The following is a 17,242-nucleotide window of genomic DNA, read 5'->3' as shown; positions in this document are numbered from 1 at the left end:
CGGAGGGGGCGAGGCGGGAAGCTTCGCGTCACGGAGTGGGCGGGCCCCTCCGCAAGACTTGACCGTTACCTTACCTTTCGCCGGCGTCGCGCGGCAGTGACGCGGCTGCGGCGGCGACGGCCTGGCTCGCACACTTGGTGCGGCCTGGCGGCGGTGAAGAGACTTGCTTGTCCGGGGCTCCTCGCAGGTCAGTCGAAGCGGCCCTCGGAGGGGGGGAGGCCGAATCCCCGCAAGCCTTCCTCCCCACCCTGATGCAAGCTTATGACGTCCCACACACCGATTCTGCCCCCTCAGCCTCCGGGTTGTCCTTAGCAGCGGGAACATGTTGGTACCCTATCCAAACAAAAGATTGGAAGGCCTGGGGGAAAAAACCAGGAAAAATGGGGGGGGGCCAGGATTTTTCCGGGGAAAAACAGGGGGGGACTGGATTTTCCCCCAATTTTCCCGGTTTTTTCCAGGCCTTCCTATCTCTAATCCAGACCCCGCACAGCAACCCTGGGCGGCTCTCAACAGAACACCAGAAACACGACAAAACTTCAAACATTAAAAACTTCCCTAAACAGTTGCCATTTTTGTGAGGTTTTCTAGTTTCTCCACATGAAATTTAAAATCTCAAATGAGAAGACATGAAAGGTGGAGAAATCGTGAAGAGTATGCAGTAGAAGTAAATAATAGAATTATATCAAATTCCAGTATCTAATTTTGTGCCTGTTCAAGTAGAAATGGGGATCCCCCCACCCTGCAACTGATGAGTAAGTCCGTAGAAAATATAAAGCCAAAGTATAAACTTGTTGAACTTTATACTTTATTAGGCACTATATGAGGGGAATGGGGAAAAGATGAAGATTTATCAAAAGAAAATCAGAAGAAGATGGTTTGAAAGCCAGAGGAGTGTGGTATGATCAACAGTCCCCTGGAAGTTTGGTAAAAGGGCAGAGATGATGATGATTTGTCCAGGAGAAGATCCATGAATACCATAGTGAGAGCACTTCTAATGAAAACTAGATTGAAGAGGATCAGAGAGAATTGAATAACAAGCAGGAAAGGCAGTGTAGCTAGAAGAGGTGAGTATGACTGGAAATACTTGATTTAGCTGGGTAATGAGGAGATGTAGCTTAGGGTAAAAAAAAAAATAGATCAACTTTGTTCTCAAGTATGGAGGCAGGAAATACAGAGAGACAGATGAGATTCATATTAGATGTTATTAATCTTTTTCTACAAGATTGAAATATCTGGATGGGAGGAGTGGTTAAGGAAGGGTTGAGAAATAGAAAACGAGTCCAAACTAGAAATAAGTGATAGAGTAATGTAGCCTTGAATGTATGTAGATAACTCCATCTGCCCACAAAGCCAGTCAAGCAAGATTAACTTGAATGATGCGTCTGGCAAAAGGTTTAATAGATGTAAATAATAGGCTGTTGCTTATTTAGATAATTGGGCATTGCTGGCACTACTTTGTACTAAAAGGCAATTTCAACTTGAATTTGATCACAGCCAAATTAAGGCTGCTTACCTAGGAGGAAGTCCCATTGAACTCAGGCTGAGAAGACAACTACAGAGTTACATTGTAAGCCTGCAGATATTTCTGCCTTTTCATCTTAAAATCAAAAATTTCTGCAGATAAGGCAAAATTGCACCTAACTTTATCTTTGGGTGGAATATTCTTGAACATCCAGCACAAAGAAGCATAATTCAAAAACACTGGCCCCATTAAAGGTAGTGTAATTGTTTTTAAGATTCCATTTCTAGGTATGCATTTAAAACCCATCTGTGATGACTGGTGGTGTGTATCTACCATTTTATGGTAAAGCCGGTGCAATGGCAATACTGTTGCTAACCGGAAAGAGGAACACATAGTTGTGGTAATCAAAACTATTGGGTCATGGAGCTCATTCTTATAATTTCCTTCTGTTTGCAGACTTGATATGACAGACCCAGATGTTCTCACGGAAGTCCCAGCTGCTCTGAAGCGCCTTGCCAAGTATGTAGTACGTGGCTTCTATGGTACTGAACATTCTTTGGCCCTGGACATTCTAATTCGGAATCCATGTGTGAAAGAGGAGGACATGCTGGAATTGCTGAAGTTTGATCGGAAGCAGCTCCGAGCTGTTCTCAACACTCTGAAAGGTGATAAGTTCATCAAATGCAGGATGAGAGTGGAGACAGCCTCAGATGGCAAGACCACCCGGCACAACTTCTATTTTATCAATTACCGCCTGCTGGTCAATGTTGTGAAGTATAAACTAGACCACATGAGAAGGAGGATTGAGACAGATGAAAGAGATTCCACCAACCGAGCCTCCTTCAGATGCCCTATTTGCTTTAGCACCTTCACAGATTTAGAGGCAAACCAGTTGTTTGATCCCATGACAGGTAAGCTACAAGCATTCAGTTCATAAGCAACCCAATTGGGTTGGACAAATTATTTGGTGCTTTACCAGAGCATGTTGAAGCTAATTGGGAACAAACCACTTAACTTGTGATTGATCCATGTTAACAGATATTACCCTGGCAGTGGGGATATGTGGCTCGGAAGCATGGAAGTGTCTTACAGGCTTCATCTTGCCTATGTCTGGCTGAAGGAGATGAAAAAGCCTTCTGGAATTAAGTCTTAAATGCATTATTCCATTATCATTTTGCTTTTTTCTTTTGGTCTTCTGAGGGAAATGGTTTTAATAATAAATTATTCTACTTAAAATGCTGCTTAGTCGTATCTCTCTGACTTCATAGCAGCTTCTCTTCTTAGGAATTTTTCGCTGCACCTTTTGTGAGACTGAAGTGGAGGAAGATGAATCGGCAATGCCCAAAAAGGATGCACGAACGCTTGTGGCACGGTTTAACGAACAGATAGAACCTATCTATGCACTCCTCCGTGAGACTGAGGATGTTAACCTAGCCTACGAATTACTTGAACCTGAGCCTATGGAGATTCTCGCACTGAAACAGAGGTGGGCTTGGGGTACTGAACCTTCTGCACCTGGTACTGGTGTGTTGATATTCAAACATCATTTTGGTGTTGGATATGTTACGACTGCTCATGTGGTCCAGTCTTCCTTTGCACAACCTGTTGTGTGAAGAATCAGGGTACATTTAGTCTACAGCTAAGGGGAAAGGAGACAAACCGCTGAAGGAAGTAGAACACTCTAGTGTGGCACGTAAGGATTAGTTGCTTAGCAATATGTATTAACAATCACTTTGTTGTGACACTGGGATTGCTTAAGATCCTACAGTGAGAACACAACAGTCAAATTCCTATGGGAAGCTAATTTTTTAAGCAAGGCCTTAAGTTAGGATGGCTAACCTTTTTTTTTAGCTTGAGAGCAGCATTTACCCTTCACCAACCCTCCAGGGGAAAGTATGGCCTCCTCACACCCACAACACATTGCACACAACCCTCACCGTTCTCAGCAGATCAGCAGATTGCTTTCTTTCTGTTCACCAGTCTGGTGACTAAGGAGTGGACAATTACCATTCCCATTACTCTGATAAACTCCACCCAGCCCAGTTCTGTCTACCTTATTTGTTTATTTATTTCTGTTTCCACCACCTATGTTGGTGAGGCCTTGGGGAGTGAGAAAAAATTGCTGGGGGTGGGATGGGGCTGGATCATGCCCCTGAACTGAAGCTTAGTCTCCCTGCCCTAAGTGTTTGAAACTAGACTCTTCAGGAAAAAAGAACAACAAAAACATAACACTTGCTTTAACAATACAGCTTATATAAAGATGTCCATAATCCAATAACTTGTTCCAAGAAGAGATGCTAACCATTTGTCTTCTAATGTTATAATTTTTCTCAAGCTTATGCCCATTTGATTTATATGTAATAACTGCAAATATATTATGGCCTAATTCTTAGTTAAAAGTTCAGAATCCTGTTGGAAGATGATCCTGTCCACTTGTTACAGATTGCATTGCTGATATATTAAATTAGGCCTTATCCCTACACATGACACAAGACTAGGTGATAGAAGCCTGAGGTGAGGAAATGGATTGTACCAGACCTAATGTCCCACCCATGCACATGTAAAAAACCCCAAACTGCCTTTAGGTTTAAGAAAAACCCTAATACATCAGAAGATAGGTACTAGCCCAGACTGTTCCTTGGCTGTGCCAATTTATACTCAGAGGTAAATTAGTTTAACATATAGGAACTTACAGGAATCCTTCACCTATAGTTTGAAGTGATAACGGCTGTTCCATCACCTCAGAACTCTTCCACTTCTCCCTGCTGTGTGTGTTTAGAACAGACTTTTATTTAGACAATATTTGCCTATCACTAATAGTTCCATTATGTGTCTTTATTTGGTGGCGCTCCTCTTCATAATCCAACATTAATAAACATATAGTGATACTTATATCCCCCAGATGAAATTTCCATAAATTCCTGAGATAATGACACTGCTGAGAAATCTGCATGGTTTATGGGATCATTCTATTTATTTGATTACATTGATTAATCCCCCCGCAAAGCAAGGTTCTGTGAACCACCAATCGCGTAAAACACCAAAATCACAGTGCAAAACTCTTATGAAACAAACAATCCAAATCAGAGCAGAAGCAAAAAATAATAATTTCAACCGTAATCACACCTTCTAATAACAGCCACAATTTTTTCCTCGTAGATCTACAATGTAGAAAATGTAGAATGCTGTAAGTGTGATTTAACAGGTCAATTTATTTAAATCAGTGAAAATACCTGTGTTAGCACAGTGTTGTGTTTTATGGACTGGGGTGCAGTTGGCACTGTGGTCTAAACCACTGAGCCTCTTGGGCTTGCCAATCAGAAGGTCAGTGGTTCGAATTCCCACGACGGGGTGTCCCAGCTCCTGCCAACCTAGCAGTTTCAAAGCACACCAGTGCAAGTAGATAAATAGGTACCACTGTGGCGGGAAGGTAAACGGTGTTTCTGTGCACTCTGGCTTCTGTCATGGTGTCCCGTTGGGCCAGAAGCGGTTTAATCATGCTGGCTACATGACCTGGAAAGCTGTCTGTGGACAAAACTGACTCCTTTGGCCTGAAAGTGAGATGAGCACCGCAACCCCATAGTCGCCTTTGACTGGACATAACTGTCCAGGGGTCCTTTACCTTTTTTAAACACGTGTTTTATTATTGTCTACAGCAAGGAGCGGGCTGCCAGTGCTTTGGCAAACAGCAGTCTATCAAGTGGACAGCACAGGGAAGCCTGGTCTACAAAGGGACCCTCTTATGAGGACTTGTATACCCAGAATGTCATCATCAGCATGGAGGACCAAGAGGATCTGCACCAGCCAGCTAATGAAGGGAAGCCACCTAGAGAGAGACCAGTCTGGCTGCGTGAGAGCACAGTGCAAGGGGCTTATGATCCTGATGAAGTGAAAGAAGGTAAGAAAGCTAAAAGGCAGTGATTTATGCATAGGTAACCTCAATACTTGATTTCTGCAACGCCCATTATATGTGTGTGTTGGAAGCTCCACTTGGTACAAGATGCGGCAGCTAGGCTCTTGATGGGAACAAACTCTCACCAATACATATCTATCAATCAATCCTATCAATCAAATCATGGGTAGGCAAACTAAGGTCCGCGGGCTGGATCAGGCCCAATTGCCTTCTGGATCTGGCGTGCGGATGGTCCGGGAATCGCCGCGTGGATTGCCAGTGCGTGCATGCGTTCTTGCCCTCTCCCTCACAGTGGCGCCACCTCCCTCCCTCCTCCTGGCTTCTCCCCGCCCTGCCTAGAGGAGGAAGGGGGCTGGGTTTTGTTGGTGCCAGCAGCAGCAGCGCTCGAGCAGCCGCCATTTTTAAGCAGCCCCTCTCCGGAGCCCTTTCGTGCACCGCTCACTGTCCCTCCGCTGCTGCCAGCCCCTGCCGCTCGCAAGGCACAAGTAAGCAGCCACTGGGATTTGTGGTGCTCTTGCATCCCCCACCCCAAATATAGTCCCCCCCCCACCGGAACACTCACTTCGGGAACCCAAATATCCAACAGGGCTTCTGCGGCTTCTGATTGGCTGCAATCAGAAGGCGCGATTTGGTTTTTGAACGTTTTGGAAGGTGAACGGACTTCCGGAATGGATTCCATTCGACTTCCAAGATACAACTGTAAAAGGCTTTCTAAACTCCTTTGGCTAAAGCAGGGGTTGGCAACATGCGGGCCATGGGCTGGATGTGGCCCACGAAGACCATTTTAACGGCCCACGAGCCACCCCTGAACTGAGCTGCCCACTCAATGAGTCTCCCGTGCGCTGCGCTAAACCAGCACAGCATGGCACGGAGACTCACCGAGCGGTGCCGGAAATCGTGTCTGCACATGTCCAGACACCGAAAATCGCTTCTGCGCAGGTGCGATTTCCGGCGTCTGGGCATGCACAGAAGTGATTTCCAGAGCAGTAGACAAGCGCAGGCGCGATTTCCGGCATCGCACTGTGCCAGTCCAGCCCACAGACGATCTCTGTGGGAGTGATCCAGCCCATGGCCGGTAAACCTTGCCGACCCCTGGGCTAAAGTCATGTTGGTAATCTAAACAATTGGCCCTTTTGTCCAGAGGTGGAAACTATTTTGACTCCATGGGCTAAATTGAACAGGTGGGTGGGGCTGATCATCTTTCAATCACTTGGCAGTATTTTGGGGTCACATGATTCGCAGGTGGGCAGGGCCAACCACCTGTCAGTATTCCTTGCGCTCTACTCTCCCAGGGTATCTGGAGGAGGCTCACAAAGCCTTTTGCAAGTCTCCCAACACTCCCCTTTAAGTCTCTGATATCAGGAACTTAGAAGGGGAGGGGAAGAGACCTACAGAAGGCTTTAGGACAGCTCCTGTGCTTCTGTTAAGAGTACCACCACACTCGTCCTATCACACACAGAGACTGCACATTCACCATACATACAGCAGACATGCACACCTGTTTCTTGCCTCCCGCTTCCATTCATATCCTTGAGTGGCCCTAAACAACGTTCTGCTAGATTTCTGGTGATTTCAGCAGTGAGAAACACGTAGAAAGTGGCAGCGTGTTCTGGTGGCATGCCACTGTGAAGCAGAACATGCAGCAGTGGTTCAGGCAATTTCAGTGCCACTAAACAACTTGTTGCCACTGAAAGCAGTTTGGAGTGCTCCAGAGAGAGGAAGGTGAACTGCATTTGCTATTTTTTATACCCTTGTGTGTTCTCAGAATGGATGCAGGTGGTGCTGTGGTCTAAACCAATGAGCTTCTTGGGCTTGCCGATCAGGTCAGCGGTTCGAATCCCTGCGACAGGGTGAGCTCACATTGCTCTGTCCCAGCTCCTGCCAACCTAGCAGTTTGAAAGCACACCAGTGCAAGTAGATGAATAGGTACCGCTGTGGCGGGAAGGTAAATGGTGTTTCCATGCGCTCTGGTTTCCGTCATGGTGTTCCATTGCACCAGAAGCAGTTTAGTCATGCTGGCCACATGACCTGGAAAGTTGTCTGTGGACAAATGCCTGCTCCATCGGCCTGAAAGCAAGATGAGCACTGCAACCCCTTAGTCGCCTTTGACTGGAATTAATCGTCCAGGGGTCCTTTACCTTTTACCTTTAGTATCACAGCAGTAGCGTGTAAAATTGCTTCCATTGTTTTCTTGCAGGTGGTCAAGACACAGATATGTTACAGGAAGGGGAAGAGGGTCAGGCTTCCCTAGACAATAATGAGGAGGTGATGCAGGCTCTGCTCATCCACGAGAAGAAAACCCCCTCTGCCTCTGTAGCTGCCATGGGAGGTATCGCCCCATTATCTGCCACCAACGCCAGTGACTCTGAGAGCGAGACGAGCGAATCGGATGAGGACTCCCCTCCCCACGTGGCCACGGCTGCAACAACACTCTATGGGCTGACAGAGGAAGATGATGATGATGAGTTTGAGGTGGTGACGGAAGACCCCACTGTCATGGTGGCGGGACGCCCATTTTATTATAGTCAAGTAACCCAACGACCTGAGCTGGTGGCCCAAATGACTTTGGAGGAGAAAGACCAGTACATAGCTATGGGCCAGCGGATGTTTGAGGACATGTTTGATTAGCTCCCTTCTGCTTGTGTGCAGCATTTATAGATGATAGTCACCTGGAAATTCTGGAACAGAGCAGAATACTGAATTATATTCCACACATTCTTAGTTAATTCAATTGTTTTTTAGATTTACACAGAAAATGCCACATGAGCAATCAGACTGATAGAGGCGGCCAGCCAAAGATGTAGTATGAGAGTGTGAGAGCTTGCTGGGAAATCTGGATGCCCTTCCTCTCATATGTGTGTGCAGAGCTACGCTTAGACTGAAAGTTTCCAGATCCATTCATTTCCATGTACTTAATAATTGTTTGCTTTTTATCTGGGAAATAGGAATGCCCTTTTGATTGCTTGTTTTTCTGTCCTGAAAGAGGGTTGTAGAAGGCATTGTATTGAGTTTCCTAGATTCTGAGTCAGTGATAGCATCTCCTCTGAAAATAATATCTAAAGATGGTTGCTTCAGAATTGCATATGATCTGCTTGTAACTACTTAATGCCCTGCATACTTAATATATGGGTATATTTTATTTCTTACACCCAGACAAGCAGGATATATATTTTGTCCCCATGTACCATTTTCTTATAGATCCTATCGTTTCTAAAATAGATCTATAGCCGCAGAGAACATATGTACAATCATGTTAATCAATGGATAGTAGGCCACCACAGTGGTTGAAATAGCTTCTTGGAGAGAGGCACACTGGAGACAGGTAGACATTTTGGTTATTGCTGACTAGGAAGAAGTTGTCACAGCCACAAAAAGCAGGGTGAATTTTACAGTCTTGTAAAACTTGTCATTTTTGAAATTTATTTTCCAGGTCAGTGATTCTGTTTATTTGCTAACATGGGTGGATTCCTGTCTTTTCATGGAATCAGTTTACCTGCAGTGCTATAATTTTCAAATGAGGGGACTTGACTTCAAAATGTAAATTACCTTCAGTTCAGCCACTACTTCCAGAAGTGCTCTTATACTTCCCATTGTATGTCATAATCTAAAGATGGGCCAAAACTGTCAAAACATATTTCCCCCCCATGCTGGATAGTCCACGTTGAATGAAAAAAAAACTCTTCTCCATTCTCGGACTCTGCCCCAAAAAGTGATTTTGCCTAAGTTAAGACTCAGGGGTGGGGATGTTTTAATTTGGCACAAACCCAAAAGGTTTTCTCGATTTTGAATGATTATGCAGAACTTTGTTGTGTGTCAGTATTTAGCACAGAGCAGTCTATTTTATATATCCAGCAGTGCCTACACAAGCAAAGCCGATCTTGTAATGTTTTACGTTTTAAAAACATTTACAGCTTTTAAAAATCATTGTTTTTCTCATTTGGCATTATTATAGAGCAGAGTGGTAAAAGGACTGTGTATTTTAAAACTTTAGTATCTGCCACACGTGCTGTTTTAATTTACTGAAATGGTACACGTTATCGGTCCCTTAAAATCTAAAGCCGTTGTATACCGAACCTCTATGTTTTGTTAGTCTGTGAAGTTTCTCTTAAGATTTTATCTTCGGAAATTTTGATAGGTAATACAGTAGACACATGATCTTTAAACTATGGTCTAAATTTTTATTCCATCTTAAAATAAAAAGGCACAAACAACATGTTCCACTGGTTTTTCATTGATTAATGAACAAATTAGAGCAGTTCGCTTCTTTTTTTTTAGCTTAATGGGATAATACTTGTTGAAGAGTTCATGGCTCTCTTGAAGGTATTCCTACACAATGCCACAGTCTGTCTTTCATATTCCTTTGCTAGATACAACACCTTGTTTTGCCTGTATAAGACAAAGTCAGTGAATCATAGTAGGCTTTGGATTGTAATACCATGTTGCATGCAGACTTGCTAGGTAACTTGGCCTCGTTGCTGCTGGCTGGCTCATTTGCAATGTAGTGGGAAAACCCACCCAGATGGGCGGGGTATAAATAAATTAATAATAATAATAATAATAATAATAATAATAATATGCCATGGCCTGGCAATTGGAAACAAGAACTTGTCTACCCAACTTCTACCCCAGGTGAGGAGAGGATGACAACATGCATAAGCCCAAGGGATCACCAAACCATGGTTTATCATTGCAACCACATTAAAACTCTTGCATTACAGATGAGATCAGATCTGAAGCATAATTGTTGTATGAAGTAAGAAGTAGATTGTGAAGCTCTTTGAATGGTAAAAGTATCTGTCTCAAGGATGTTTTAGACAAGGAATGTTTTCAGTATGTGGATCCATGAAGAAACAAATATTATTTCCAACCACCTTTATTCCTCCACTTATTTCCAATCCTCTCTTAGATTGGACTATATGACATGACACTCAGTACTATGGAATTGCATCCAAGAAGAGTTTTCAAAATGGTCTTGTCTTCCTTAGGGAGGTAGTTAGTTACAGTTCTTGTAACCTGAACCTATGCGTGTCCAATGGGATTTACACTCAAGTTTGTGTGCATGGGTCATAACCTAAGAGCCTAGACCCTATAGATGTTTACTGAGAGATAATTTCTTGGGGTTCACTCCCAACATACAGTGCACAGAGAACTGCAGACTTAATACTGCAGATGAATAAAGCATGTTGTTACAGACTGATTGCATTTATGAGTCTTGACATTCTAATTTTAACTAATTTCTTTTGGGCATCTGGTGTCCCAAAGGCCCAGGCAGGGTAAGTTATAATCTAAAAATGAATAATTAAAATGTTTCCAGCAGTCAGACTTCCTTGAATATGTCTGAGCTGGTTTTCAAGGAGACTAAGAGAAAAAATGCTTCGCTGGTTCTTGGAAATCTAGTTCTTTAACACAGGAAGCTATTTTGTCTGGAAATGTCAAGTTCTTATGCCCTGTTTTAAAAATCTCTTCTCAGGAACCAAGCCCCCACACACATATGTTTTGCTTTCTGAAATATGATTCATGCTGCTCTTGGATAGGCTTCATCGTGTTGCCTTCATGCAGTGACAGCAATCTGTGCACTGCTACCAACTTTGCTGTAGCATTAGTACAATAGGCTATTGTTTGGGTGGAGTGGCAGGGAGGTAACGCTCAGGGATGTGGCAATATATAACAGATGCTGACATGCAGGTGCTGCTGTACTCAAGGTTCTCTTCGCCGCCCCCTCCTCACTACTTGAGTAAGGTAATGAAGCAAAATACCAGCACAAACCCATCATTAACTTTAAAGCTCTCATGCCCTTGGCCCACCCTATCTTTCAAAGGTTTTCCTAAACATTTATGCTCTACTTTTCCATCTGAAATGTTACTACAGTGGTACCTTTGTTCTCGAACGTAATCCATTCTGGAAGTCCGTTCAACTTCCGAAACATTAGAAAACCAAGGCACTGCTTCCGATTGGCTGCAGGAGCTTCCTGCACACAAGTGGAAGCCACGTCGGATGTTCGGCATCTGAAAAACGTTTGCAAACCGGAACACTTACTTCCGGGTTTATGGTGTTTGGGAACCAATTTGTTTGTCAATTAAGCCGTTCCGAGAACCAAGGTTCCACTGTATTGCTATTTAATGCATTAGTTGCTTAACGCGGGGCAGTCTAGGAGAGTTACAATCCAGTTGAGAAAAGACAACAATTGTTAAAATAACCCAACCACCATCTAATTTAAACACCATCTAATTTTAGCATAAAATACTATCTTCTGCAAGGGAAGAGGGAAACCTGTTCAGCAACCCAGAGCTGCGCTAACATAAAGCCCTGGCTCGGCTGGACCAAATTCCATCAAATGCCCAGTTTTAATCTGGCACCTAAAATACGTCAATGTAAGCAAAGACATGCGCCACTCATCATAATGAGCGTGGAAATTGCCTTCCAACAGCCTTTTCCAATCTGGTGCCTTCTGTGTTGATTGGGGATACCTGACGTTCAGTCCAAAATATCTAGAGGGCATTGGCAAAGGCTGCCTTATCCTGACTCAACCCAGTGACCCATCTATAACCCAGTCACTGGCAGCATTTCTGCATCACCCCAGGTAAGTCTTTTCACAATCTGACACCTGAAGCTGGAGGTAAGAGCTAGCTGTCTTTTTAGCTAGAGCGACTAGGGACAGAAGAAGAAGAAGAGTTTGGATTTGATATCCTGCTTTTCACTACCCGAAGGAGTCTCAAAGCGGCTAACATTCTCCTTTCCCTTCCTCCCCCACAACAAACACTCTGTGAGGTGAGTGGGGCTGAGAGACTTCAGAGAAGTGTGACTAGCCCAAGGTCACCCAGCAGCTGCATGTGGAGGAGCGGAGACGCGAACCCGGTTCCCCAGATTACAAGTCTACTGCTCTTAACCACTACACCACACTGGCTCTCCTACACCACACTGGCTCTGTACAGAATCCAGTACAGTGGTACCTTGGTTCTCAAACTTAATCCGTTCTGGAAGTCTGTTCCAAAACCAAGGCACGCTTTCCCATAGAAAGTAATGCAAAACAGATTAATCCGTTCCAGACTTTTAAAAACAACCCATAAAACAGCAATTTAACATGAATTTTACTAACAAGACCAGTGATCCATAAAATGAAAGCAATAAACAGTGTACTGCAATCACACAATTAGTACGGTAGCTGAACTGGGTTCGACACAGTCACAAAAACAACAAAAGAGCCGCAAAAACAAAAAACGCCAAAATAAATAGCAAAAACAGACAGACCTCAGCGTAACGCTCAAAACAAGTGTGGCACTCAACAAGGAAGCGTAACACTAAAAACGGACCATGTTTGACTTCCAAAAACGTTTACAAACCGGAACACTTACTTCTGGTTTTGCAGTGTTTGGGTTCCAAGTTGTTTGAATACCAAGGCGTTTGAGAACGAAGGTACCACTGTATGTTGCATGGTTTCATTTGAAGAATCAGGTATTCTTCAGAGCCCATGGGGAAGGGGGAAATTTGTTTTGGCACTGAGTTCCAAATCACTTGGCAGCCCAGTACTCAAAGAGCAATGCCCAGCTGTCTTCTCCAGGAGAGTGGGTGGGGATCTTCTATACCATAGAATAAGTGGCATAAAAATTGTTTACTAAGTAACCTGAGCTAGGAAATTTTGAAGAGGGCTCTCAAATTTGTGTAGAAGGAACATAAATCACTCACGATGTTCAGTAGATTGCAAATTTTCAATAATCCCCTCTTTCTTTGCGGACTCAATGGAATCGGGAGGGGGTTGAGGTGGATTTTCTTATCAGGTATGGGCATGTAGGCTTGGCACACAACTAGGAGTAAGTATTGACACTTGGAGAATGGCATCTTCAACATTTAGCCTGGAGAAGAGAAGGTTAAGGGGTGATATGATAGCCATGTTCAAATATATAAAAGGATGTCATATAGAGGAGGGTGAAAGGTTGTTTTCTGCTGCTCCAGAGAAGCGGACACGGAGCAATGGATTCAAACTACAAGAAAGAAGATTCCACCTAAACATTAGGAAGAACTTCCTCACAGTGAGAGCTGTTCGACAGTGGAATTTTCTGCCAAGGAGTGTGGTGGAGTCTCCTTCTTTGGAGGTCTTTAAGCGGAGGCTTGACAGCCATCTGTCAGGAATGCTTTGATGGTGTTTCCTGCTTGGCAGGGGGTTGGACTGGATGGCCCTTGTGGTCTCTTCCAACTCTATGATTCTATGATCTGGGATGGGAAATCTTGTTCAACAACCAAAAGTAGAAGTGGAAGTTGAGAACCGGGAGATTTCCAATTGGCTTGTGGTAGACCATTGCAGAGAGGGATTCCAGTCTGTGGGCATTAAGGAGACTTGAAACATTAAAGGTAGAAGGCTGTGTAATGAGGGGAAGCTAACCCGTTGTGTCTGGTGCATGGGATTTTAAAGAGATAAATAGTTTTATTTGTAGAGCTTGTAGTGAAAAGATGGCAAATACACCCAGCAGATTAAAAGTGTGGAGAGTCTGTCTTGTTTTGTAGGAAACTCTAAGGTTTTATTACTGCTTGAAAAAGACTATCTTAGAGCATTTTTAATCAACTTTAGGGGAAATGCTGTGGCCTAATTTTGTAACAGGGGCTTTCTTGGCATATAAGTGTGTCGCAACTGCAGCATTAATCAAAATCTGTTATGAAACTTTAGATTTGCCTCTATATTTGGCTTTCCATTCCCCTCTTTTTTGTTCCTTTCTTGATGCAAAGCAATTATCATGATAACAGCAAAGAATATGTGAGGCAGGGGCTAGATTCCAGAAAATAAATTAGGATGAAAGACTCAAACAGTCCTCTGCACATCTGTGCAGGCACTTAATTATTTAAGATGGATAATGAGAAGGGGGGGAAACACCTATCTCATTTTTCTATTTAAACTAATGTAGCAGGCTCTGAACAGGGCGGATTGGCAAATGCAAACCACAGAAGTGGTCTTGAAAAATGAGAATGGAAGCAGTAGGCAAATGCCTCACCCACAGCTTCAAGCTGTTCATAGAATTTTCATAATTTTTTTTTAAGACCAGGACAAATTGTTTAATTATCTAGCCTGATTTTCAGAGTTTTATTTATGCAGAAGGCTCAACTGGCATTTCTTGAAGGAGGTCTAGGAAGTTTGCTTGAATTAGAGGATATTCTTCACAGCAGGGATGGGAAACCAATTAAGATAGGTCCCGATTTGGCCCAGTCGTCCCACCTACCAGAATATACCCACCTGCTTCATACTGCTGACATAATATTTATTTTGATTATTTAATCAAGTTGTATTCAGCCCTTCCTCCCAAAGGAGCACAGGGCAGCAAACAAGAGACTTAACATCTTAAAAATAATTCCAGTACAGATGCAGATCTTAACTTAAAAGGCTTATTTGAAGAGGATCTTTAGTAGGCACCAAAGAGAGAATTCAAAAGCGTAGGTGCCTCAACACTAAAAGCCAGATTCATATGTGACATCAGAGGTGGGACAGATAAGGACGTGGCTGCAAAGGAACAATCACAGAATCATAGAACTGGAAGGGACCAGTTCTAGTAATCTAGTTGAACACCATACAATGCGGGAATCTTTTGCCAAGAGCTTAAAACGTGTTTGTGTTTGTTCCTTTGCATGTGGGGCTTGCAGCTTGCATATATATGGAACCATATTCATGGAAGGCAATCTTACTTGGCTATGAGCAACTGCCAAAGAAGAAGATATGGAAGAAGCACTGCTGAGAAATGAGCAAAACAAGTCTTTCTTTCCTTAAGAATTCCTTTGAGAGCAGCTAGGATAGCGTTGATCCAGCAGATGTAAGATACATAGACTTCAGTATCTCCAATACCAGGGGCCCATTCCACTTTTCTATTATTACTCACTTTTCTATTGCATTACTCAGTTGTATACCTAAAAAAGTGAAGTGTGAATGTGACAGGAGTGTTTGCAAACACCCACGGGAAATAATCAAATCGTTAGGCATTCTAAGGCAAGCCACCAATTGCAATATGGCAATAATGGTAACCTTAATGGGTAGAGCATCAAACTCTCATCTCAGGGTGGTTGGTTTGAGCCCCACATTGGGCAAAAGATTCCTGCGTTGCAGGGGGTTGGACTAGATGACCCTCAGGGTCCCTTCCATCTCTACAATTTTATGAATACTCAGAAAGTGCATCATATATGATGGTAACAGCACCACCACCAAATCAGGAACCACTTGGTACATTTTCTCTGAGGAGGATGTGAGAAAAAGGAAGTGTCAATGAAAGTGAGGCAACAGGAAATAGGTAAATGTGAAGTCTCAGTTGTTGCTAAGGCAACAGCATCCTAAACTGAGATTTCAAAAGCTCTTCCATAGTAGCTGCAGTTCAAGATTCCCTCTCATCTATTTTCAACACCCGAATTCTCTTGGTCACTACACACATAGGGTCTGAGATGACAGTGTTCTTGTAAGAGTAGTTGGTTAATTTATGTTGAGTACAGAGTAAAAAGATGTGATTTTGTGTACAAATAAATTTCTCCTCACCTTTATATTCACGCCATATTCTTGTTCCCTAACTTTTCGGTTTCACCCTCAAATTATCTCATTTTATATTTGGATAGCTTGTATCCAAGGTTCCCTTATAACTTTATTTGCACCAAAAATTCTCCAGCTGGAATTTGTGTCATGTCACTATTGGAGTAAAACACAAGGCCTTCTTCAATGGAATTAAATGGCTTCCCATTATTGTTTCATATTTAGAAAAAAAGAACTTGCATTTTTAGCAGCAGCTGGATAGCACAGCTAAATTTAGAAATAGCATTTAATTAAGGTTGCTATCCTAAAATATTTTTTTAAGCAGTACTTAATTCTGACTAAATACGGTTTACTAGAAGACAATAGGTTCCTTATTCTTCCTGTTCATGCCTGCTTCTAATGCTCCTCCTCTTTCCCCCCGGGTCGAGTTTTAAATTGCACACCCCTCATGGCAGGGTCCTGTCCTCGTCATGTGAAAAATATCATGCAAACGAGGCTGCGTAAATAAGTTTAGCATTGCAGCTTCAACACTTGGGAATCATTACAATTGGAAAGGAACCCAAAGATAATCTAGTCCAGCCCCCTAAAGATGTAGAGAACCCACAACCCCAAAACCCTTGCCATCTACTTAAACATCTCTAAGGAAGGACAGTCCACTGCCTTCAGAGGCTTGGAAATACTGATGTCAATTTTAATTTGCTTTAGTACCGTATTTTATTTTATTTTATTTTAAGGTATGTTTTTAAAGCATTGCCGTTTTTTCTTGAGGCACTTTTTCGTCTTTTTGTAAACCGCTTTGAGGGTTGTTGCTTTTTCTTTTTTTACAATCAAGCGGTGGATAAATTTTATAAAATAAAAAATTGAACAAAAACAAAAAAGGTCCTCTGGTGGACGAAGGAGGAGGAGGAGGTTGTTTCATGTGGAAGACCGAGCTTGGTGCCCACAGCCTGCTTTGCCTCCTACCTACTTGAGCCTCTCCCAAGTCTGAAGACGGTTCGGAAACTTAAGCTGGTGCAGAATTGCTTTTATTTTTATTTTATATACTGTGATCCTTTTATATGAACCGCCCTGAGACCTCCGGGTATAGGCATAGCTGTCAAGTCTCCCTTTTTTGAGGGAAACTCCCTTATTCCAAGCCTTTCCCCGCTGCTATCCCTGATTTTTGACAGCTATGGGTATAGGGCGGTATATAAATTCATTAAATAATAAGAAAAAGTCGAGTACTTTTCTCTGGCGCCTCTACGGGACCGGTTCCCTAAGTCGACCGGGTGCAGAAGGCCGGCGGTGCGCGCGCCCCCGCGTTCTCCCTCGCGCCGGGGCCTGTTCAGCGCGCACAACCCGCTCGGCGCTCCCCTCCTCCGGCCACCATTCCCCC

The 17,242-nt window shown here is 43.3% G+C and overlaps 1 protein-coding gene across 3 annotated transcripts; it reads left to right on the top strand.

Moving 5' to 3' along the window:
* Positions 1 to 98: 98 nt before the first annotated feature.
* Positions 99 to 9,201, top strand: GTF2E1 (general transcription factor IIE subunit 1). Of its 3 annotated transcripts, none has more exons than XM_033173053.1 (6): positions 101 to 187; positions 813 to 979; positions 1,919 to 2,373; positions 2,747 to 2,948; positions 5,119 to 5,360; positions 7,573 to 9,201. In XM_033173053.1, exons 3-6 carry the CDS (start codon positions 1,926 to 1,928, stop codon positions 8,001 to 8,003), a joined length of 1,323 nt encoding a protein of 440 aa, XP_033028944.1. In that variant the 5' UTR covers positions 101 to 187; positions 813 to 979; positions 1,919 to 1,925; the 3' UTR covers positions 8,004 to 9,201. The 3 variants fall into 3 exon arrangements, with proteins under 3 accessions (XP_033028943.1, XP_033028944.1, XP_033028942.1); XM_033173051.1 differs by having other exon boundaries at positions 813 to 1,064; XM_033173052.1 differs by lacking the exon at positions 813 to 979 and having other exon boundaries at positions 99 to 187.
* Positions 9,202 to 17,242: the final 8,041 nt, after the last annotated feature.

Source organism: Lacerta agilis, chromosome 16 (assembly GCF_009819535.1).
Source record: "Lacerta agilis isolate rLacAgi1 chromosome 16, rLacAgi1.pri, whole genome shotgun sequence".
NCBI lineage: Eukaryota > Metazoa > Chordata > Lepidosauria > Squamata > Lacertidae > Lacerta > Lacerta agilis.
The sequence above is the reverse complement of the archived record's forward strand: the minus strand, read 5'-3'. Positions and strand labels throughout refer to the sequence as shown.